This window comes from Eupeodes corollae, chromosome 1 (genome assembly GCF_945859685.1).
Source record: "Eupeodes corollae chromosome 1, idEupCoro1.1, whole genome shotgun sequence".
Classification (NCBI taxonomy): Eukaryota; Metazoa; Arthropoda; class Insecta; order Diptera; family Syrphidae; genus Eupeodes; species Eupeodes corollae.
This window is the reverse complement of record NC_079147.1, coordinates 32,504,658-32,528,743: the sequence shown is the minus strand read 5'-3', so window position 1 is coordinate 32,528,743 and position 24,086 is coordinate 32,504,658. Positions and strand designations below refer to the sequence as shown.

The following is a 24,086-nucleotide window of genomic DNA, read 5'->3' as shown; positions in this document are numbered from 1 at the left end:
CCAACTACTGAGCGATATAAAAAAGGGTTCAAATTCAATCATCTTCACACCTCTCAGATGTCGCTTCGATCGTATCTCTTCATAATAGTGGTATAATAAATATATATACAATGTCAAGAACAAAGTAAATCACCATTAAAAGAGTCTTAATAACTTTTACTTCACTCTGTGAAGTGAAATTTCAAGTTTCCTAACAAACCCAAAATTTCAATTGAAATCCCAGTATTCTACCAAGTTTCGGTTCTTGTCTATACTAATCGTCCATAAATCCATAATTAAAAACAACAGATGTCGCTCCATTCTTAACATTTCCCAAACTTCCATTTTAAGAAAACCAACTTTGTATCTGTCAAAATTCCGCATTGACAAGATTCTCCCTTTTCCACTGACATTTTGCATTTTGCTTGGCTTGTTTCGTTTCGTCGGGAATTTCTAATTAATTTAGAAAGAAAAATTAAATCTTCGATTTATTATTTATTTTCCAATTGAAAACAATAGAACAAAATAAAAAAATATGGCTCGACGTGGAGCACAAGCCGAAGATTTATCAAATGTTGAATTTGAAACAAGTGAAGATGTTGAAGTTATACCCACATTCAATTCGATGAACCTCAAAGAGGAACTCTTGCGGGGTATCTACGCGTACGGTAAGTGGGTCATTTCCATGCTGATTGAGTGAAATTTACATTTGACCATTTTTCTTCTCCCACCGCAACTAAGGTTTCGAAAAGCCTTCGGCCATCCAACAGAGAAGTATTAAGCCAATTGTAAAAGGGCGCGATGTTATTGCCCAGGCACAGTCGGGTACAGGCAAAACGGCAACATTCTCTATTTCTATCCTTCAAAGCTTAGACACAACACTCCGAGAGACACAAGTTCTGTGTCTATCGCCAACTCGTGAGTTGGCTGTTCAAATTCAGAAGGTCATTTTGGCTCTCGGGGATTTCATGAACGTTCAGTGTCACGTTTGCATTGGTGGAACTAATCTCGGTGAGGACATCCGAAAATTAGACTATGGACAGCATATAGTTAGTGGAACACCAGGGCGTGTGTTTGATATGATCAAAAGAAGAGTTCTTCGAACAAGGTAAGTCACCGTAGCCTAACTTGATGAAGGGTTATAAAAATGATTTCTTTGGTATGTATTTCTAGAGCTATCAAGATGCTGGTTCTCGATGAAGCTGATGAGATGCTGAACAAGGGATTCAAAGAACAAATTTACGATGTCTACAGATATCTCCCTCCAGCAACACAAGTTGTCTTGATTTCAGCTACACTCCCCCATGAAATCCTCGAGATGACCTCCAAATTCATGACCGATCCCATTCGTATCCTCGTCAAACGGTAACATCCTTTTATTTCCTCGAAATATGACAAAATTCATGCAACTCTCCTTCGCTTTTTCTATTTTCTAGTGATGAATTGACATTAGAAGGAATTAAGCAATTTTTCGTCGCTGTTGAGCGTGAAGAATGGAAATTCGACACACTGTGTGATCTCTACGACACCCTGACCATCACCCAAGCAGTCATATTTTGCAACACCAAGCGTAAGGTCGATTGGTTGACTGAGAAGATGCGCGAGGCCAACTTCACAGTGAGCTCCATGCACGGAGACATGCCCCAAAAGGAGCGTGACGAAATCATGAAGGAATTCCGTGCTGGACAAAGTCGTGTCCTCATCACCACCGACGTGTGGGCGCGTGGCATAGACGTCCAACAGGTCTCACTGGTCATCAACTATGATCTGCCCAACAATCGTGAATTGTACATCCATCGTATTGGTCGTTCGGGTCGTTTCGGACGCAAGGGTGTCGCCATCAATTTCGTCAAATCCGATGACATTCGTATTCTTCGAGACATCGAACAATACTACTCCACGCAAATCGATGAAATGCCAATGAACGTGGCCGATTTAATTTAAAATTCCAAACACAATCATTTTTATCACCTTCTACAAATGAATTATATTATAATTTTATAAATATTTAACTCAACTCAATAAAAATTGTATTCATTTCTTTTCTTTTTTTTCAAAACTAAACTATTTTCAATTCACGTGGGTTTTCTACTTTACTTTGGTGTCAGCTGGATTTTATACAAAAAAGCAAATAATAGTTTTGTACCGCATTCGCGTCACACCGAATTCGATAATATTGCTGGTTGCGTTGGAATTTGTACATAGGTGGAGGTGGAACTGGAGGAGGTCTGATTCTGATTCTGTCCGGAGGTGGAAGATGTCTGCTTGTCCTTGGTTTTCATCACAGTACCAAGGACTATTCCGAGGAAGAGGATGAGTCCGACTTGGTGGTTTGAGAAGAATTTTTTCGCACAGTCCGTGGGATTATCGATGTCTAGAGAATAAATCTTCAAAGGAAAGAAAAGAGGTTAGTTGTTGTTCAAAAGTGTCCACAAGGGAATATGTTTACCTGTTGTACCAAATGTCCTCCAACCATTCCCAAAGCTGTGTAATATGGCCAAGTTTGATCACAAGACAAACCCGCAACCACCAAACTCGACAGCATCACCGTTGAGAATCCCGACAGCCAGAGTTTTGTGTTGTCACCAAATCTCAAAGCAGTCGATTTTATTCCAGCTTGCACATCATCGATCTTATCTTGATGCGCATAGATTGTATCATAGACGACAGTCCAACATATTCCCGACAAGTAAAGTGGCAAACAAGCCGACCAATTGACCGCTCCATGCGTTGCACACCACCCTAATAGAGCACCCCAATTGAAAGCCATACCGAGGACCAATTGTGGCCAATAAGTTATACGCTTCATGAGAGGGTAGGTGACAACCAGACCCAAGGAACAAGCACCAAGAATAATCGATTGTAAATTAAGTTGCAGCAAAACCAGAAGCCCCAGGCTAAGTTGTGCAGAGAGGAATATGATGGCATCGAATTGGGATATTTGAACACTTGCCAAGGGACGATTTTTAGTCCGTTCAACTTTGGCGTCTAGGTCTTTGTCCCATAGATCGTTGATGGTGCAGCCGGCTCCACGCATAATGAAGGCACCGGTGGCAAAGAGTCCCAGCATAACGGGATCGGGCCAACAGCCTGCTGGCGCGCTCAGAGCTATACTCCATCCACATGGCCAGAATAGGAGCATGGAACCTGTAATTTGAAAGAAGAACATTTTAAATAAAGCCTTAGCTGGCTGGCTTATGTTGAGCGAATGGATATTAACGCTCCAGACCGGCTGGTCTTCGAATCTAAACCCGAAGGAGGAAGACACAATAGATGAAGACGGCAGCGACTTTGTTGGTTCCTACAGGTGGGAGAGGACCTCAACCAACTGGAGTACCACATTGGCTGAAGACGCATGTTGGTTGAGGCCGAAGTCCGTCCTGGACTGAATCGCAACCTTAATTAAGTAATGTTAAATATAAATATATAAATTAGGAATCGCAACAACTTATGCAAGTATTATTATTATTATATATTAATAATAAATTACATGCTAATTTCAAATTATTGAGCTTCTAGCTGCAAAGGCCTACCGTTCTATGATTAATTTTACACAAATTTTTTTTTTGGAAAAAAATATTTTGGGGCGATGAATCAAAATTTAATATGTTTAGATCTGAAGGTAAAAGATATGTAAGATGCCCAGTTAACAAAGAACTCGATCCTAAGTATACCGTCAAAACGATTAAACATGCTGGTGGAAATGTGATGGTTTGGGGAACCTTTTCGTGGCATGGCGTTGGTAGTATTGTGCGATCGATGGCCAAATGGATCAGCATATGTATTAAAATTGAAATGAGAGGCAATAGGTAGATTAATAAGGGAAGGGATTTAGGATAGGATAGGAGCGCGGAGGATTCAATGACCAGCCCATAAGGGTGAGCCAGAACTAGGATGGGATAAGGGGTACGGGAGTTGGGATAGAATGTCCACTACGAAGGCGATGGCATGCTCGCGATGCTCGGCTAAGCTCGCCGGATGAGGGGGGGATCTTACCCTCGTAGATGGACCTCACCTCTTTCCAAAACTAAAATTTCATGCCATTACACAAAAACTTAAACGATCCCAAAACAAGACGATTACAATACCACATAACTCTAAAGAAACAAAAACATATACCGACTTACACACTACAACCAAAACACGACTTCCAAGCTAGCACTACAAGTAAAGAACACCAAACACAAGACAACCTACACACCGCCACCAGACACAGAACTATCGACACACTACGACCGACACACCATCACCAGACACACCAACACCAGACACACCATCACCAAACAGCACTACGTTCACGCTCGACCTGACACACTATCACCGGATAACACGACATTCACGCCGGACCTGACACACCTCGGGAACGCTGCGGCTGTTGTTGCAGCATGGCCGTACCCACCCAACCTGGAGTTCGACTGGCCTTTACTTTCGAACTCCCCTTACTAGTCTTTGAAGCTGAAGTTTACGTTGTAGAACCCTGTTCACTGAAGAGCATTATCCAGCCCTACCACACCTCCTCTGAAAATTGTAATCAGCACTCCATAATATTTAAGTACTGAACACCAAAAGTTGATAAAATCAAAAAAATAACACAACAAATCGACTACACTGTAACGTGACTTACATTTTATTTAAATAGACTCGTAACAAACATAAATGGAATATATAAAAAAAAATATAAAGAATAATTTCGAAATTTGAAAATTAGAAAAATTGTAAATTTATAAAAAATTGAAAATTTGAAATAACTTAAATATAAAAAAAATCAAAGGAAAATACAAAATTTCTCCTCAGAAGTATATATGTACCTAGTGTACCTAATCCAAAAACAAACAAAAGAAACAGGGACTTTCTCCGTATGGAGGAGACTTAAGTTCCCTTGTTCTCCCCGGAAATCTACGCCGTCTTCCTTTTATGAAGCGGCTGTACCAATTCCTCTTTTATCCTACCTACCAAGAGCTCTCTATAGGTAGCTAAAGGGATTCAAAATGTTGCCTCTACTTTGACAGGGAGGGGTATGGGGAACCTACGCCGCCCCGACGAACTCTACCCGTAATGCTTACTCGACACTAACAAAAAATAACGACGCACTCTAGACACATATACCGATACAAGGAGTTACAAAATAAAGTCGTTATAAATTTGAATAGTTGTTGTTTCAATGTCACGTTACTAATTTTTCCTTTGTTATTTGTTGGACAGCTAGGTATACGTATATATCTATATATATATAAGCAAATCCTAGAATCGATTCGCCAGGAACCGAATCCTTTTTTCCTATCCCGCCGGATTGGCGTAAAGGGCAACGAGAACGCACAAAGTTAACACTTATATAAATATAGGGGTGAGATTGGTTTTGGCTAGTAAAGTTACTTGGGGATCCGGGTCTATCGACGGATCAATCCTATGTTAAGCACAACCTCCACATCACCTTGGGAATGAAATTTTCTTGCTCTAGGACTGTCGGTCACTCCTACGCCAACCACCGCGCCGGCCGCCAAAACTCAATCTCACTACAATACGTATTTATGATTTTTTTTTATTTGTTCCTATTATAATATAAAAGTATCACTCACCCTCAGCTATTATTTTAAATATTTTTCCTCTTTATGGATTTATCTGCTTTCTTTCTTCACTGAACATATATTAGTCGTTACAAAAAAACTTATACAAAAAAACCTTTAAGAAAGATAAATTTAATTTAAATTCTTAACGCGTACGGCGGACAACGAACCTATTTCCTTTTTTTTCTTACGTTTTTTTTTTCACTTCTTTTGTTTTATGCCACTTTTAAATTTAAATACATAGATGCTTTCGTCACCCACTCTGAACTACAAATGACTTCTAGTCAAGTTCCTTTAGCGGTTACGATCTTCAATTACCGCATAGATTATTATTTCCCGCAATGTTCACAAAACTACTCTTTCAGCATCGTCTGGACCCTTGCTTTAAAGCTTAATTTCACTCCTATCTAATCCTTTCTTATTTTCCCCACCTTTCCCAATTCGCATAAACTTTTCATTAAATATTTAATATTAAGGGTTGTTGTTCCTTTCATACCTATAAACATATATCCGTCGCTTCTGCAATTTCTTCGTCCTCCTTTTATACCATCTTCTTCATCCCTATTCTTTACTTCTGTCTCTTTTTCATGACATATGTCTATTTCGTCCCTAATTGTCATGTCAGATTGTCAGTGATTCGAATTACGAAATAGAAGTTGCGTGCGCCGGTAAATAAATAAACATAAAAGAAAAACAAGTCCTAGGAAAAACAAAAAAAATAAAATAACTAAATGGAATGGATGCAAACCAGAGTCACTAGGTAAGTAATTTCTCCTGCCTATTCTGACCAGAACTATCGATCTGGGTCTTACCCAGTCTATGTCCCTGGTCAGCATTGTAGGTATTCTCTATTATTTTTCCTAATATTTTTGAATTTTTCTTGCAGGAATAGTGACTAACCTAGGACAACTTTGGCCTATCGGTGGCCACAACAAAACTCCGGCATCAGAAGTGTCGATATTTTCACAAGGATGACGGTGAAGGCCGACGGCTGGTCGTATTGATTTATTTGTGAAGGACCTATGGCAATCTCTAATACGAGTGCCATTGCATGTGGTGAAGGGGCTACTCTGCTTAAGCCGGGCGGAGCAAATGCATTTCCTCCTTGTTGGTTTTGAGTGGGGAAGAAGCCACACTGTTTAAGCCGGGCGGAAGAAATATGATTCTTTCAAGCTGGTATCAGGTGGGGAAGAACCCTCGACCATTCAGCCGGGCAAAACAAGGCTACAAGTAAATTTTAGAAAGGATTTAAACATAAATTAAAATTCTTGGTACAGAGTAAGTCCATATTCATTTTGTTATTGATATTTGCATGAATTTATAATTTACTCGTTAGTTTTTTTTTTTTTTTTTGTGTACCTACCTACTATTTGGATACGCGAAGTTTGATTTCTTTAAAAAGAAGTAGTAGGTATCATATGTACATACTATATCTATAAAATCTATAAAATATTTATAAAATCAGTTGTTGTTTTATTGTAAGAGTTGATGTAATTGGGCACAATTTCAAAAAAAAAATGTATATACATATGTATATAGTTTCTGTGTCGTTATAGGTAGTCATTTAGTCCACATTAAAGCGATTGTTTCTTGTCGATGTCCTGGTTGTATTTCCTACTAAATCAACAACATTCGTATTCTAGAATAAAGATTCCAATGACTTACGTCAATCTCTGGATTGTACAAGTTAATATTGCTAAGTTTGGTTATTGCTAACTTAAGCTATAATTAAAATATCACAGATTGGAATTACTTATATCTAGGTTATCACAGTTGTTGAGTCAGTCGAGATGTTTTTTTGTTTTCGTTTACTCGAAATGAAAAATATCACAGATGTTTGCCCAGGTTGTTAAGGAGCTTAACGAATTACGACGGCATTAAATACAATCTTTTTTTTCAGTTTTCATGCTTTGTACCTACTTTTGATCACAGATGGTTTGTCATTTCTTGTCCCCTACTCTATCTCACAGTTGTTCGTTTTGTCTATCATATCACAGGTTTATAAATATTGGTCATGAGACTCATTTGATTGTTTCGTTTCAATTGTCTATAATTTGCCTCTTACATTCTATGTTTATGTGTCCTGCAAAAACAAACTCAACAGTTATCTATTGTTTGAGATCTTTCGCATGAAAGATTCCAATCTTTTTCCCAACTAGGTTCTCCAGCTCGTACATGCTTTTTCCTACGGGTTTGACAATTCGACATTTAACATATTTAGGACAAAGTTTAGACGATAAAAGTTTCGAGGAGTCACTTAGTATGAAGTTTCGTTTGTAAACCTCTTGACCAGGCAAGTATCGGACATTTCGAGACCTGGTGTTGTACGTTTTCCTCCCCTTCTCGTTAGCTATTGTTATATTTTCTTTCAGCTTAGCACGTATTAAGTGCAATCGCTCTTGCCGCGGTAAGGTCGCCAACTCGCCATCCTCAAGGACGTTTAACTTTTGTGCCAGTGCATATCCACTCGCGTGTGTCATCATATTTGTTCCAAAAAGAGCAAAGTATGGTGAGACACCGATGGCTGAATGCACTGAACTCCTTAAGGCACATGAGATGTCGCTCAAGTGGCTATCCCAATCGCGCTGATCTTCTTTCAGATAGGAACGTATGGCGGCTAATAACGTACGGTTGACTCTCTCGGAAGCGTTAGATTGTGGCGAGTAGTTTGCTGTTTTGAAATGACGTATTCCATATTTTTCCAAAAAACTTTGAAATTCCTTTGACACAAACTGTTTTCCATTATCGGAATGTAAAATTTGTGGAACGCCATATGCATTAAATATGTCGTTTCGCAAGTAAGTTATTATGTTACTTGACGTTGCTGAACGAAGCGGCTTTAGGAATACAAATTTAGACATATGATCTAGTACAACAAAAACATACACATTTCCTGCTTTTGACCTAGGGTATGGACCAATAAAATCAACATATAACTTCTGAAACGGACGGTCGGTGACATAACCATTCTCAATAGGTGGACGTTGGACTTGACTTGAAGACTTAGACTTTTTACACGTTTCACAATTACTTACAAACTGTCGAATTTGTACTGTCATGTTAGGCCAGTAAAAATACTGTCGTACACGGTACAATGTTTTCGCCATTCCACCATGGGCGGCTTTCGGTGGGTTATGGGCATTAGCAATCAAATTTTCGGTTAAGGTTGACGGTACCCATAACCGCCAAGAGTTCTCTACTAATAGATTTTCGCTATTCATAGGGAAGGTTCGTTTGTATACAAATGAATCTACTATCTTAACGTCGGGTAATTCTTTTTCATGCTCTCGTACGGTATCTATGAGATTTTTGTACTCCTCTGATTTAAATTCGTCGGATTCTAAATCTATCCAGGGAATTATTTCGCCCATGTCCAAGCTATCCAAGTGTGCTCGAGAAAGAGTGTCTGGCACGACATTCAGCGATCCTTTTCGGTGCTCTATGTCGAAGGTATATGATTGCAACTCAAGAGACCATCTAGCCAATCTACCACTGAGATCTTTCATGGTCATTAACCATTTTAAGCTAGAGTGATCAGTTATGATGGTGAAATCCATACCTTCAACATAAGGTCTGAACTTTTTCACTACCATCACCGCGGCCATACATTCCTTCTCGGTCACACTATAGTTTCGCTGGCATGAGTTAAGCTTTTGGGAAAAATAAGAAATAGGACTTTCTTCATCAGCCTCTCCCTTCTGAAAAAGAACGGCCCCGATTCCGGAATCGGAAGCATCACATTGAACATAAAATCGTTTCGAGAAATCTGGGTGTGTCAGCACCGGAGCTGTCGTAAGAGCTCTTTTCAAATTTTCGAACGCGACTTTAGCTTCATCTGTCATGACAAACTTCGCGTTCTTTTTCTTGAGAGTATCCGTCAAGGGAGCTGTTAAGTTTGAAAAGTCTCTTATAAAACGCCTATACCATCCGGCCAACCCAAGTAACCTTCTCACCTGCCTAGCATTTTTCGGTATAGGAAAGTCAACTACAGCCTCTATTTTTGCCGGATCTGTTTTTAATTTTCCACCACCAACAATGAAACTCAAGTACTTCAGTTCTTTAAAACAAAACTTGGACTTCTTGACATTGATAGTGAGATTAGCCTTTCTGAGACAATCGGCTACTTCTCCTAACAGTGCAACACGTGTTTCAAAGTCTGGCGCGATAGTTAACAGATCATCTAAGTAAACAAATACGCGATCTCTAAGTCGGCTCGGGATGACTTTATCCATTAGCCTGCACAACCTTTGGGCAGCATTACACAACCCGAAAGGCATCACCGTAAACTGGTACAGGGGTCTCCCCGGTACCGCAAACGCTGTTTTCTCTCTGCTATCTTTCTCCAGTGGTATCTGCCAGAATGCTTCTTTCAGATCTACACTACTGATGTAGTAAGTATCTGGAAGACGACTGATCAGACCTTCGATACTGGGAAGAGGATTGGCGTCCTTTTTGCTCACCGAGTTGACCTTACGGGAATCCAGGCAAAACCGGTATTTTACGGTACCATTTAGACCTGGTTTCTTTATAAGAACAACTGGTGAACACCATGGACTCTCACTCTCCTCAATAACTCCAATCTTAAGCATCCTATCGATCTCCTGGTACAACACGGCCTGGACCACTGGAGAAACAGGATAGTGCCTCTGCTTAATCGGTACCGCATCCCCGGTATCAATAACATGCTCCATGAGCGTCGTCTTCCCGAGACCGTGCCGATCGTAATCTAAAAATTTTTGCTTTACCGTTTCCAATACCGATCGCTGTTCCAATGAAAGTTCATGAGCATCCATCAAATCAGCGTCCTGTTCTAGAACCGAAACAGAACTTAAAATGTTCGGAGCGATCTGGAACGCCTTCCAAAAGTCCACTCCTAAATACAATTCTTGGTCTAGATTGGGAACTAGGTATAAGGTGACATTTTGTTCTACATTCCTATACTGGATTAACACATTTATTTTCCCTATTATTTTCTGACTTTGACCGTCAGCTGTTTTAACGCCCGAACTGTACGGTTGTTGTCGTATTTTTAAATCTTCTATAAACTTAAGACAATTTTTTCCTAAGATACTTATACTGGCCCCGCTGTCCAAGAGTCCGGTTATCTCTCGGTCACATATTTTTACCTTCGCGTAAGGCCTAGGGTCAGTTTGGGTATCAATGACAGTCGACGCGATTTTATGCCGAGTTTGTTTTCTTATTTCATATCTCGATCTCGCTTTCTTAATTCTGCTGGATATTTCGCTAACTCTTCCTTGAAAAATTTTATCTCTCGCCTCATAATATTCTTTTAACCTAACGTGTAATGGTTTTATTTCTCTTTTGTTTCCTGGTTTCTTCTCTAATTCAACATCTTTCTTTTTTTCTCTAACTAAAATTGTAATTCTTGTCTCATCAATATTGGATTTTGAATAGTCATTATCTAAAGGTTTGTCTGGGGTGTCTGAGTCGAACGCGACTCCCCCGGAGTTGTCGCGTTCCGATGGCGGTTTTCCGGATTACACCGAGGACATTTGGGAGTGATAACACCATCAAGCCCACACCTGTAACAAAATATATTTCTTTTGTTGGAAGGACAGTCCACGAAAGAGTGACCTTGGATCCGACAGTTCCAACACTCTCCGGCCCTGCCTTCACCTTGGCAAACTGAAGTTTTCGGTCGAGCTCCCGAACGCTGAAAAGCATCTACGTGCTCACCTACTGATGAAACCACTTCTGGATCCGCAATAACATCTAACTCATTTGCTACGAACCGATGTGGAGCTCTATTCGGTTTTTGACCTTCTCGGTCCTTTTTCGGAAAAGCGTACTCCGCTTCCTTACAAGCCATCCTCAGTTGGTCCATTGAGAAAATGGTTTGAGGATACACTAACGGTTCCAATCGTTCGTTCAGGTTTCTCTTAATCATTCTTACCAGCTGATTCTCGGGGATCTGGACTTTTAATTGAGACCGTAAACGAGTTATCGCCGCAAAATAGTCGTCGCTTGACTCCCAGTTGCCTTGCTTACGATCCCTTATTTCACCAGTTATCTCGATATCCGATTTGGAACTCTCGAACTGACGTTTTAAGGCATCACGTAGCATCGGCCAATCTGGCTGTCCATTTGAGCGAAGATACCACCAGTACCATTCACTCGCAGCCCCCGAGAGTAAGAGATGAAAGTCTCTTAGAATCTCAGCCCATGCACACCTATACTTATCTTGTAGCATCTCGACTCTGAATACAAACTCTTCTACTCTAGGGTCAGCGGACTTCCCGTCAAACTGTAGCTTCCACTTGTCTAACCGGATGGGCGTTTTCATCACCGGTGGTGGATATACCGGAGGAGGGTTGAAGTAGAGAGGCAGAGTGTATCTCGGAGTGAACCCATTTGGTTCCTGGTATGGGTTTGGATGGGACATGCCGTTTGCCTCAGACGCACTAACAGGACCTTGGTTCACACTCCGATCCCTTGTAGTATACGACGGCCTCGGATACTGATCGGCACTGAAATTATTAAGCTGATCGTTCGACTGACGCGTTTGCCCACCAGAATCCCCTATCAAATTCTGAACTCTTCCCCCCCCAGTTGGTGGACCAGGTTGAGTTGGGTTTGTTTCTTTCAAAAGATCTAAAAACTGTTTTCTTATTTCATTTCTTAGCGATTCGGTTAGTTGCCTACTAAGCGTACTGTTGTAAGACGCACACGCGTCACCTACGGCCTGATTAATCGCCGACCTAACTTCTTCAGTGATTTCAGAGTTAATGGCTACTTGAGCCCCCGCGGCATGATTGTTCGATTGACCCCCGCTATCGGATGACCTTGCCATACCGTTGACCCAATTTGACGGCTCCGGTGATAATCCTCCAGGTGGAGTCAAATTACTATACGAAGGTGCCGATAATGTATCGATCACACTTCTCCCATCCTCCGAATCTAAACCTACTAAACCTCCCTCAATTGGGTTTGCTCCTTCGGTTAGTAATAAACCCTTTGACCGACCTTGTATTTCCTGGGGATGATGGTCTTTATTTCGAGCGCTATTGTCAATAGGTCCTACCCCACTAGGTTTAGCTGAAGGTACTTCTTCATTTGGAGAGTTTCCCAACCTTGGACCAGACTTGTCCTTAGGAGAGTGCTGAACTCGAGACATCACGGACGGAACTTGTAAAAACTTTTCACGTAAGGAGCGGGTAAGTCTTTGATCTGGCAATAAGTTTTGTACTTTGATTATTTTCTTTTCTAATTCTTCTTCCTCTTGTCTTTTCATAGGTCTTGCACAACAAAAACAAAAACTATACAACTATACCCTAGACGCTATACAACCCTAACCTAAGATACAATTATTCCTATAATCTATAAACACAAAAAAAATAAAACCTAAAACTATAATTGTGTACCAAAAAAAAACTGAATTTGCTATAACTATTCTATAAAATCTAATTCTAAGCTAAGTTATTCAAAAAAAAATGTAAAAAAATATATTTATGTAAATCCTTTAAAATCTACAACCCTATTCTAATACACTAAGCCTAACTAATCTAAGTAACACTACAAATATCTATCAACTAAATGTGGTACTTAACTTACTAATATTTATATTTATCTTTTTAAACTACCGATACCTATATCTAAGAAAAAAAAACTATACCTATGTCCTTTTTTTTTGTTTTGGATTTTTCTTTTAATTTGTTTTATATATTTTTTTTTTGACTGTATTTTATTTTTTTTGTATGTATTTAACTATTCTACCTAAACCTTAAATTCTTAATTTCTAGTTAAAACGAAACTGATTAATTTAAAAAAAACTTAATTTCTTAAAACCGAAATAAAAATTGAAATTAAAAAAAAACGAAAAGAAACAAAAAATATATAAGTTTATGCCGATACAGATTTTAAACTGATAGAAGGATTTGTAAACACTAATAACTTAAACCTATCGTAATTAAAAAAAGTAAAATCTCGTTCTTAACTACTATATACCTAAACTGAGCAAAAAAAAAACTTAATGCTAAAACGTAAATAAAATTGAAATAAAAAAAAAACAAAATATATGTATGTATGTATGTATCGATTTTAAACTGAAGAAAAATTTGTAATACCTCAATACTTAAACCACTTGTAATAGAAAAGCTAAAAAAAAACATTTATCACTATCTGACACCGCGAACGTTGAACACTATTAAGACTGAACGAAAGACTTCGACAAATTGATAATACCAAAAATTTTCAAAAAAAAAATATTCATAAAACACTTCGGAGGTGTTTCAGGCGGATTCTTCAGTTACTTCTCTTTTTCTTCGTACATGGGACACTAACGAACTTCGCTTCACTTCCTAATCTCACTTTATGTTCCCGAGATATGTCCAACATACAACTTACACTCATTCACTCCGCTCAATCACTACCATGAACACACACACAACATTATTTAATTATAAAAAACCTGTTTTTATTTTTGCTTTTTGGGGTTCTTACCTCCTCGTCGCAATTGGGTGGGCATTCTATAAAGCTATCCCATCCAAGACTTACGATTCGACTAGAACCTTACCAAAATCACCGTCTTCAAATTGATTCTGGAACTCCAGTCGCGATTCATTCGGTACGTAAAAACCTTCCGAAAGAAGACATACTGGACTCCCTTAACCGTTTAGCAAAAATATTTATTCCTTACTCGTTCCGACTGTCCTCTCGAACCGATCTTCAACACTTCGTCGCAAGTATGCAAGCATTCTTAAAGCTATCTTGCATACGACATACGCTGCAATTGAAAACGGCTTCGAAAACAGGCGAATACGGTTCACAGAATCTTGCATAATCTTTATTAATGGTTTCCGTTCCCATCTCTTAGTCTTTGCATCGCAAATAACCGAGTTTTCTTACGAGCTATCTCGTTTATGTCTTATGCTCCGACCAAGATCTGGGCCCCAAACCACTGAAAAGATTAAAAAAAACATACTATCACATTCATACACAAAACCACTTTGGTTGCAAACACGTTGCAAAAACGTTGGGCGCCATTTGAAATGAGAGGCAATAGGTAGATTAATAAGGGAAGGGATTTAGGATAGGATAGGAGCGCGGAGGATTCAATGACCAGCCCATAAGGGTGAGCCAGAACTAGGATGGGATAAGGGGTACGGGAGTTGGGATAGAATGTCCACTACGAAGGCGATGGCATGCTCGCGATGCTCGGCTAAGCTCGCCGGATGAGGGGGGGATCTTACCCTCGTAGATGGACCTCACCTCTTTCCAAAACTAAAATTTCATGCCATTACACAAAAACTTAAACGATCCCAAAACAAGACGATTACAATACCACATAACTCTAAAGAAACAAAAACATATACCGACTTACACACTACAACCAAAACACGACTTCCAAGCTAGCACTACAAGTAAAGAACACCAAACACAAGACAACCTACACACCGCCACCAGACACAGAACTATCGACACACTACGACCGACACACCATCACCAGACACACCAACACCAGACACACCATCACCAAACAGCACTACGTTCACGCTCGACCTGACACACTATCACCGGATAACACGACATTCACGCCGGACCTGACACACCTCGGGAACGCTGCGGCTGTTGTTGCAGCATGGCCGTACCCACCCAACCTGGAGTTCGACTGGCCTTTACTTTCGAACTCCCCTTACTAGTCTTTGAAGCTGAAGTTTACGTTGTAGAACCCTGTTCACTGAAGAGCATTATCCAGCCCTACCACACCTCCTCTGAAAATTGTAATCAGCACTCCATAATATTTAAGTACTGAACACCAAAAGTTGATAAAATCAAAAAAATAACACAACAAATCGACTACACTGTAACGTGACTTACATTTTATTTAAATAGACTCGTAACAAACATAAATGGAATATATAAAAAAAAATATAAAGAATAATTTCGAAATTTGAAAATTAGAAAAATTGTAAATTTATAAAAAATTGAAAATTTGAAATAACTTAAATATAAAAAAAATCAAAGGAAAATACAAAATTTCTCCTCAGAAGTATATATGTACCTAGTGTACCTAATCCAAAAACAAACAAAAGAAACAGGGACTTTCTCCGTATGGAGGAGACTTAAGTTCCCTTGTTCTCCCCGGAAATCTACGCCGTCTTCCTTTTATGAAGCGGCTGTACCAATTCCTCTTTTATCCTACCTACCAAGAGCTCTCTATAGGTAGCTAAAGGGATTCAAAATGTTGCCTCTACTTTGACAGGGAGGGGTATGGGGAACCTACGCCGCCCCGACGAACTCTACCCGTAATGCTTACTCGACACTAACAAAAAATAACGACGCACTCTAGACACATATACCGATACAAGGAGTTACAAAATAAAGTCGTTATAAATTTGAATAGTTGTTGTTTCAATGTCACGTTACTAATTTTTCCTTTGTTATTTGTTGGACAGCTAGGTATACGTATATATCTATATATATATAAGCAAATCCTAGAATCGATTCGCCAGGAACCGAATCCTTTTTTCCTATCCCGCCGGATTGGCGTAAAGGGCAACGAGAACGCACAAAGTTAACACTTATATAAATATAGGGGTGAGATTGGTTTTGGCTAGTAAAGTTACTTGGGGATCCGGGTCTATCGACGGATCAATCCTATGTTAAGCACAACCTCCACATCACCTTGGGAATGAAATTTTCTTGCTCTAGGACTGTCGGTCACTCCTACGCCAACCACCGCGCCGGCCGCCAAAACTCAATCTCACTACAATACGTATTTATGATTTTTTTTTATTTGTTCCTATTATAATATAAAAGTATCACTCACCCTCAGCTATTATTTTAAATATTTTTCCTCTTTATGGATTTATCTGCTTTCTTTCTTCACTGAACATATATTAGTCGTTACAAAAAAACTTATACAAAAAAACCTTTAAGAAAGATAAATTTAATTTAAATTCTTAACGCGTACGGCGGACAACGAACCTATTTCCTTTTTTTTCTTACGTTTTTTTTTTCACTTCTTTTGTTTTATGCCACTTTTAAATTTAAATACATAGATGCTTTCGTCACCCACTCTGAACTACAAATGACTTCTAGTCAAGTTCCTTTAGCGGTTACGATCTTCAATTACCGCATAGATTATTATTTCCCGCAATGTTCACAAAACTACTCTTTCAGCATCGTCTGGACCCTTGCTTTAAAGCTTAATTTCACTCCTATCTAATCCTTTCTTATTTTCCCCACCTTTCCCAATTCGCATAAACTTTTCATTAAATATTTAATATTAAGGGTTGTTGTTCCTTTCATACCTATAAACATATATCCGTCGCTTCTGCAATTTCTTCGTCCTCCTTTTATACCATCTTCTTCATCCCTATTCTTTACTTCTGTCTCTTTTTCATGACATATGTCTATTTCGTCCCTAATTGTCATGTCAGATTGTCAGTGATTCGAATTACGAAATAGAAGTTGCGTGCGCCGGTAAATAAATAAACATAAAAGAAAAACAAGTCCTAGGAAAAACAAAAAAAATAAAATAACTAAATGGAATGGATGCAAACCAGAGTCACTAGGTAAGTAATTTCTCCTGCCTATTCTGACCAGAACTATCGATCTGGGTCTTACCCAGTCTATGTCCCTGGTCAGCATTGTAGGTATTCTCTATTATTTTTCCTAATATTTTTGAATTTTTCTTGCAGGAATAGTGACTAACCTAGGACAACTTTGGCCTATCGGTGGCCACAACAAAATATATTGGAAAATGTTATGGAGTCATATACTTTTAATCATTTGTCAGTTTCATACATTTTCCAACTGGATAAACACACTTCACGTTTAGTGAAATGTTGGTTTGAGAAAGAAAGCATCAATGTTTTAAGCTGGCCAGCACAAAGCCCTGATCTCAATCCGATCTAAAGCTTGTGGGCTGACGTTGGGAGAAGTTTGGGAGTCAAAACTTCCAAAAACTCAAATGAGTTGTTCAAAAACAGAAGAAGTTTGGCGGAATATCCCACTTCAACGCTGTCAAGATTTGGTAGCTAGTTTACCTAACCGGTGTGCAGCTGTAATTTCTAATAAGGGTTACCCCACAAAATATTGATTTTTTCAATCGAACAAAGGTATTTTGAAGTAGAAAACATAATTTCTTTATCTTTTATTTGTATTTTTCTTTTTCAGTGAACTGATGTTTCTAATTATTTTTTCCACACTTATTTTGTTTTTATTTGTTCGAATATAGTGCTATTTATGTTATAAGGGTGTCCCAAAATTAACGCAAGATTTGAATTTGCCGCCATTTGCGCAGTGAAGTGTTGGCAACCCTGAAAAAAGCAATTTGACAGCTTACAGTATAGGGTTATTAAAAATGGAGCGTTACACGATAGAACAATGTGTCTTCATTATTTAAGAATATTTCAAAAATAGTGAAAGCTTGGCGGCTGCAGTTCGAAAATTTCATACAAAATATGGTCGGAATAGTGTTTTAACTTCATCAACTGTGAAGAGATTAATTGAAAAATTCATGGAGACTGGATCCGTTGGAGACGCCAAACACACTGATCGTCCAAAAACAAGCTGTTCAAATGTGAATGTCGGAGAACCCACATGTGATTGTCGAAAAACAAATGAATCCACAACGCGTGACTGTATGGTGTGGATTTTGGGCTGGAGGCATAATTGGGCCACATTTTTTTGAAAATGATGCTGGTCAAGCAGTGACTGTTACTGGTGCTCGATATCGCGACATGATTACAGAGTTCTTTCTGCCAAAATTGGATGATATTGATGTGTCCAATATGTGGTTTCAACAAGACGGTGCCACATGTCATACAGCCCGTGAAACAATTCAATTACTGCATGAGACATTTCCAGGTCGTGTACTCTCTCGTTTCGGTGATCAAAATTGGCCTCCTAGATCGTGTGATTAAACACCATTAGACTTCTTTTTATGGGGTTATTTGAAATCACAAGTCTATGTCAACAAGTCCACAACCACCCGTGCATTAAAGGAGGAGATTCAACGCTGCATCAACGAAATTCAGCCACATTTATGCAGAATGGTCATGGAAAATTTCAACAAAAGAGTGCGCATGTGCATGCAAAGCCGTGGAGGCCATTTGTCCGATGTGTTATTCCATACATAACCCTATCCTATGTACTTTACGAGTCAATACACATTAGTTTGATGTGCTGGTATGAATTTACTAATAAGTAGCGGATGTTGTTGATGAGATTGGTGGTATTTTTCACACCTTTGATCGTAGAGAGACTGTCTGTACAAATAACCTGCTTCTTTCCTTCTTTTAAATCCTCTTGATTGGCAGTATAAATGGCAACATTTTTTAGCAGTTAAAATGGATGCGGTTTGTGGAAGTAATCCAAAAAGTATCGTGCTACTGTCTTCATTTGTGATTGCAAACGTTGTAGTCTCTGAGGTTTTGGACCCATGAGTAAAAGTAAATTTCCAGTTTTTGGACTTGAGCTCAGATGAAATCCTTAGAAAAACCTTACGATATTCTCCTTTGAGATGCGAGGTTCATAATAAAGGAGTTGGAGTCGATGACCCAAAAAGGTTCCAGTAGAGTCGATGAGCCAGGAAGGTTCCAGTAGAGCAGGATTTTTTGTTTTTAACAACTCTTGATTTGGATATTCAGAGTTAGCAGATTGAAGGAAGGTGAAAATGGCTGTTGGTGTCTTGTGATTTCTTTTCCGGTTCAGTGTTAAGTTGACTTCTTTGTCGATTATCGGGTTCGACGAAAATACCAGTTTAACATATAGTTTATACTGTCATTCACAAAAGTATTCGGAATACACTTATAACAAATTATAACTGTGCTTGTTTTTGTTTGTAATTAAATTACTTATTGAAAAAAAACCTATGCTGGATCCTATTCTTTTTCTCTTTCATTTGACCACTGTGACACGATAAATGAAATTAGAAACAAAGAGATGCGTAAGGTTAAGAAGAAAGAGTAGCAAAAATCATCTCGCAAAAATATTCGGAAATTGTATTATAACGGTTATATTTTGATATAAACGCAATGACTGTAGCACAAAACTTTGACATTAGGTTTATCACGCATACCTAGAATTAGTTTGAATGCAGTATTCGTGTTATCCGGTTCTTGAATATTGTTAAAGAAACTGTATCGAGACGTTATTGGACAAATGGGCAGAAAGTCTAAAGAAACAACCGTGGAAGAGAGAAAAATTATTTTTAAAATGCGTGATGACGGTAAAACATTAAAAGATATTGCTGTTTGTGTAAATAGAAGCATATCAACCGTTCATAGCATTTTACAAAGAAATTCTTTGCAAAATTTACATCGTTGTGGTAGACCAGAAAAATTAACATACAGAAATAAATCAGTGATAATACGAAAAGTGAAAGAAAAACCGCGTACCTCTGCAACAGAAATCAATAATGATCTCGCTGAAAACTATGGAGTTCATGTTAGTGCCGAAACTATTCGAAGAACGCTAAGAAGTGCCGGTTATAATGGGAGAACTCCACGAGTTAAACCCTTCATAAGCAAAGTGAATCGTAAAAAACGTTTAGAATTTGCAAAAAAATATTTAAACTGCACTGAAGAATTTTGGTCAACTGTTATATTTAGTGATGAAACTAAATTTAACATTTTTGGTCCTGATTGTGGAAATAAGGTTTGGCGAAAGGAAAATACAGAGTGGAATCCTAAAAATACGAGTGCATCAGTTAAACATGGGGGTGGCAATGTGATGTTGTGGGGGTGTATGAATGCAAGTGGAGCTGGTAATATGCAATTTATTACAGATAAAATGAATCATTACCAGTCTATCCAAATTTTAAAAGATAATTTGGGGATAAGTGCCGAAAAATTTGGTCTTTCGGGCCGTTATCGATTTCAACAAGATAATGACCCAAAGCACACTGCGCACAATACAAGGCTTTGGATTTTTTTCAATACACCAGATACCTTGAAAACACCACCACAATCCCCAGATCTCAACCCTATCGAACATCTTTGGGCAGATATTGAACGGTCGATTCGTAAGCACCCGATCTCTTCAAAAGATACTCTAAAAAGAGCCATTGTGGAAGAATGGAACAAAGTTTCTTCAGAAAGAACACGTAAGCTAGTTTTATCGATGCCCAATCGACTAAGGGAAGTCATACGACTGAAAGGATATGCCACAAGATATTAAACCATACGCAACACATAGATTATATCGACATAGAAACTGAATTCCGAATAATTGTTTGATTTGTTTTATGTAACTTCTTTTTACAATAATTAAATTTGTTTTGTTATAATTTTTTTTCTTTATAATTTTATTTCTATTTGTGTTGAAATATTATGAAGTTATTAATTTTAAAGTTATAATGAATAAAAACCCCTCAACATAGAAGAAAATTCACGATTTATTGATATTGCGTTTATTTTCGAATACTTTTGTGAATGACTGTATATAATTTTTTCTCTTCGCTCTTCAAAAGTAGGGAGGCCACCCTCCGCTATTGGAGTAGTCGGGAAGGCGCCAATACTAAATCTTGCTGCTTGGTGGTAGATTGGTTTAATGATCCCGAGTGTTGATTTCGGAGCGTTGCCATAAATAAAAATACCATAATCTATTTTACTTAATATTAGTTGTTTGGTTATATTACAAAGGGTGTTTACGTGTACTCTTCTTTTCCTACTTGATAAATACTTAATAATGTTAGACCTTGCAGCTAGAGATTTCTTAAGATCTAAACAATGATTGTGCCAATTGTTATTATATTTCTATATTATTTATAATAATTGACAGAGGTGTACAAAAATGTTTGCGACATACATGCAGGACTTTGCATTGTTATCGAAAGTTTAGCTCCAGAGGAAACTGTCCATTCTAAAATGTCATTAAAAGCATTTGTGAGTGAATTTTGGATTTCCATAACATTTTGATTTTTAGAGAGAATATATACATCATCAGCATTGAGGGAGTATTTTAAAAAGTTGGGCTTGGTTAAAATGTCACATATATATTGAAATGCAATAGAAAACGGAACGAAATAAATGGAGATTCCTGAGGTATTCCGTTGTGTAATCTGTATGTAGCAGAAAAGGTGTTATTAGTTTTTATACAAAATTTTCTATTTGTAAAAAAAGCTTCAACGTAAATAAAGATATTAGGGCCAAGACCCAATCTTTGAGTTTCTTTAACACTACGTGACGTGTATTCCTATTCTGTCAAATGCTTTTTCAAAGTCTAGGATGAGTATAGATGCATGGATTTTGGAGCTCAATGCTCTATAAAAAGCAGGGCGTCTGTACACCCACGATTAGTTTTAAATGCGACTTGATTTAGGCTAAAAAGTTCTTTAGATTCTGCAAATAATATCAGGAACTGAGTGGGCCTACAATTTATAAGTCGAATCTTAACAGTTGATATGAGAAACCTTTCTTCTCGAAGGATAATCAATTCCACGCTAGAGGCGCAGGCAGGGATTGAATTAAAAACATTTGGCATTAAAAAGCTCTCCCCACTAACCATCACCCAACTAGGTCTAATAATTATAAAAAGGGTATACAATGTTGAGGTTTCGAGTCATGTGAGATTTTGGTAATCTAATTAGAATTGAAATAAAAGTAATTTCATACACAATCTAACAAAAACTGCAGCACCATCTAACTCTGTCATCAGAGCTCGTATATTTTGACCTATTCCAGTTGGAGTGCTGAGTACTTTGATTATGATGTCATTTATTGTGTTGACTCATTTGTTTTCATTGCAGATGAACTTTGTTATTTGTTTAAAAACAAATTGATGGCGATTAGCAAAAGCTTCTTTTTCGTGGACCAAAAAAAGCTGATTTCAGGTTTTTAAGAGCATTTCAATTTGTTGCATATGATTTGACACTTTAATAGAATTTGTTTATTGATCTCAAGGCTCCTCTAAAGTGAAACCAAGAAATGCTTCATGATGATTATTGATAATGGGAACTTTCCTCCACTTTTATTCTAGGAGAAGTGTTCAGCAAAATTTTCTGAGGATGCCAAACATCTCTTGGTTGGGGGACAACCTCTTGATTTTAAACTTTATTCAAGGTAGAAAATAACTTAATCTAACTTGAAATAGACTAAGTGAGATGGTGTGGTTTTAGAGACCGATTTTTAGTTGGAAATGAAGACGGTTAATATTTGAAATTACGTCCTGTGTCATAAGAGTGATGTGTTCATTGAAATGCTCTAACAACTAGGGACAAGAACACAGTGAAAATAAAAATTACAAACTCCAATTATTGATTAACTATACCCAGCTAAGCCTAAATATTCGTGACTGGGATTTTTCTATGGCTTTATTTCAATAAAATTAAGCTACAAGATTATAAAAGTTTATTATTACAACCCTGAATAATTATTTATAACACAACCTATAATTAAGTTCATTTTATTTTTAAGCACATTCCGTGCGAAAACAAAAAATCTTACCTATAGGTCGATCGATGCGCATCAATCTTCCATATGGTGAGACAGCATTTTTCAATTGTTCTACCAGCGAACTCTGACCTTTAGGTGGTTGGTGATTTGTTTCTTTTGCCACACCACTCGAACTACATCGATCTAAGTCATTGCTCATAGAACGTCTAACATCATTTAATACTGCATCGTTTCTCAGACGAGGCGGGTGTTGTTCTAGTCGAATTGCACTTAAAGTTGATGGCCTTGATTTGTTGTACAAAAGTTGTCGTTGCAATGCAATTCGACTTTGATGATAGTGATTCCCTGCTTTGAAGCATAATCTTTGAAATGAAAGCATTTTTCATTTGATTTGTTTTTGTTCTTAATCAAGAACGGCAAGATTATTATTTAAATTATTAATAAGCCAGTGTTAATAGTTGGTTGTGGTGAAATTCTAGAGTTAAGGTAGAAAGGATTTCGTAATAATTTAATTGCGCGGTTTTGAGTTGAGATAAATATTGTTTATCGTATAGTGACAGGCTTTATGATGTGGTCGTACATTCAAAGTGTACTCACAACATTTTAATTCTATAGGCGAATCATGGAATAATACTTTTTATTGTACACGTTTTAGGAGTTTGTGGGCTTAAGCCGCGATTTTATACTAAGCCGCACTCGTTTCGTTGTTATGACCAAAAATAACTACTGCAAAAATGCAAAACAAAAAAGTGTGTTCAAATGTCAAAACTGACAGAGTGGCACAGACAAAAATTGACCAGTGTCATTTTATGGTTTTCTTGTTTTTGATCTAAGGAAAATGTTAAATAATGGGGTAGTTACATGCATTTTAAAATGTATTTTTTCTTAGTGAATTTCGAACGAATTTTGAGACCTAGTTTGTTTTATAGTATAATAGATTTACCTAAATAAATAAAGGTCCAGTCGTAACGCACGATGGTAATTATATATTCCTACCTTAAAGCCAAGTTCTTTGCCCAACTTTATTTGACATTTCATTTGTGATAGTCTTTGACAAATTAAACCAATGATCAGAAAGTTTGTTGAAGACATTTAAATCAAAATTGATATCGCGTTTTTACAAAGAAAATTATCTTCAATGACTACCTCATTGAATTCGTTGACAAGTAGAATTTTGGAG

General features: G+C 37.8%; 2 protein-coding genes across 2 annotated transcripts; one reads left to right on the top strand and one right to left on the bottom strand.

Moving 5' to 3' along the window:
* The first annotated feature begins 373 nt into the window (after window positions 1–373).
* Window positions 374–2,020, top strand: LOC129953249 (eukaryotic initiation factor 4A-III). The gene is made up of 4 exons (XM_056066223.1): window positions 374–647; window positions 721–1,087; window positions 1,153–1,344; window positions 1,416–2,020. The coding sequence occupies exons 1-4, from the start codon at window positions 515–517 to the stop codon at window positions 1,921–1,923; spliced, it is 1,200 nt and encodes a 399-aa protein (XP_055922198.1). The 5' UTR covers window positions 374–514; the 3' UTR covers window positions 1,924–2,020.
* On the bottom strand, window positions 1,938–23,658 carry LOC129953244 (4-hydroxybenzoate polyprenyltransferase, mitochondrial). Its single transcript, XM_056066208.1, has 3 exons — window positions 22,958–23,658; window positions 2,429–3,126; window positions 1,938–2,366 (listed from the first exon to the last, which is right to left on the bottom strand). The coding sequence occupies exons 1-3, from the start codon at window positions 23,283–23,285 to the stop codon at window positions 2,136–2,138; spliced, it is 1,257 nt and encodes a 418-aa protein (XP_055922183.1). The 5' UTR covers window positions 23,286–23,658; the 3' UTR covers window positions 1,938–2,135.
* Between the last annotated feature and the right edge of the window lie 428 nt (window positions 23,659–24,086).

What these genes read in the sequence shown, in the direction of transcription:
- LOC129953249 (XM_056066223.1), top strand. Translation starts at nt 515, where the DNA reads ATGGCTCGACGTGGAGCACAAGCCGAAGATTTATCAAATGTTGAATTT. An exon ending in AGAAGAGTTCTTCGAACAAG is followed by an intron (nt 1,088 to 1,152) that starts GTAAGTCACCGT and finishes ATGTATTTCTAG; the next exon opens with AGCTATCAAGATGCTGGTTC. An exon ending in ATTCGTATCCTCGTCAAACG is followed by an intron (nt 1,345 to 1,415) that starts GTAACATCCTTT and finishes TCTATTTTCTAG; the next exon opens with TGATGAATTGACATTAGAAG.
- LOC129953244 (XM_056066208.1), bottom strand. Translation starts at nt 23,285, where the DNA reads ATGCTTTCATTTCAAAGATTATGCTTCAAAGCAGGGAATCACTATCAT. An exon ending in GCGCATCGATCGACCTATAG is followed by an intron (nt 3,127 to 22,957) that starts GTAAGATTTTTT and finishes TTCAAATTACAG; the next exon opens with GTTCCATGCTCCTATTCTGG. An exon ending in GAGGACATTTGGTACAACAG is followed by an intron (nt 2,367 to 2,428) that starts GTAAACATATTC and finishes TTTCCTTTGAAG; the next exon opens with ATTTATTCTCTAGACATCGA.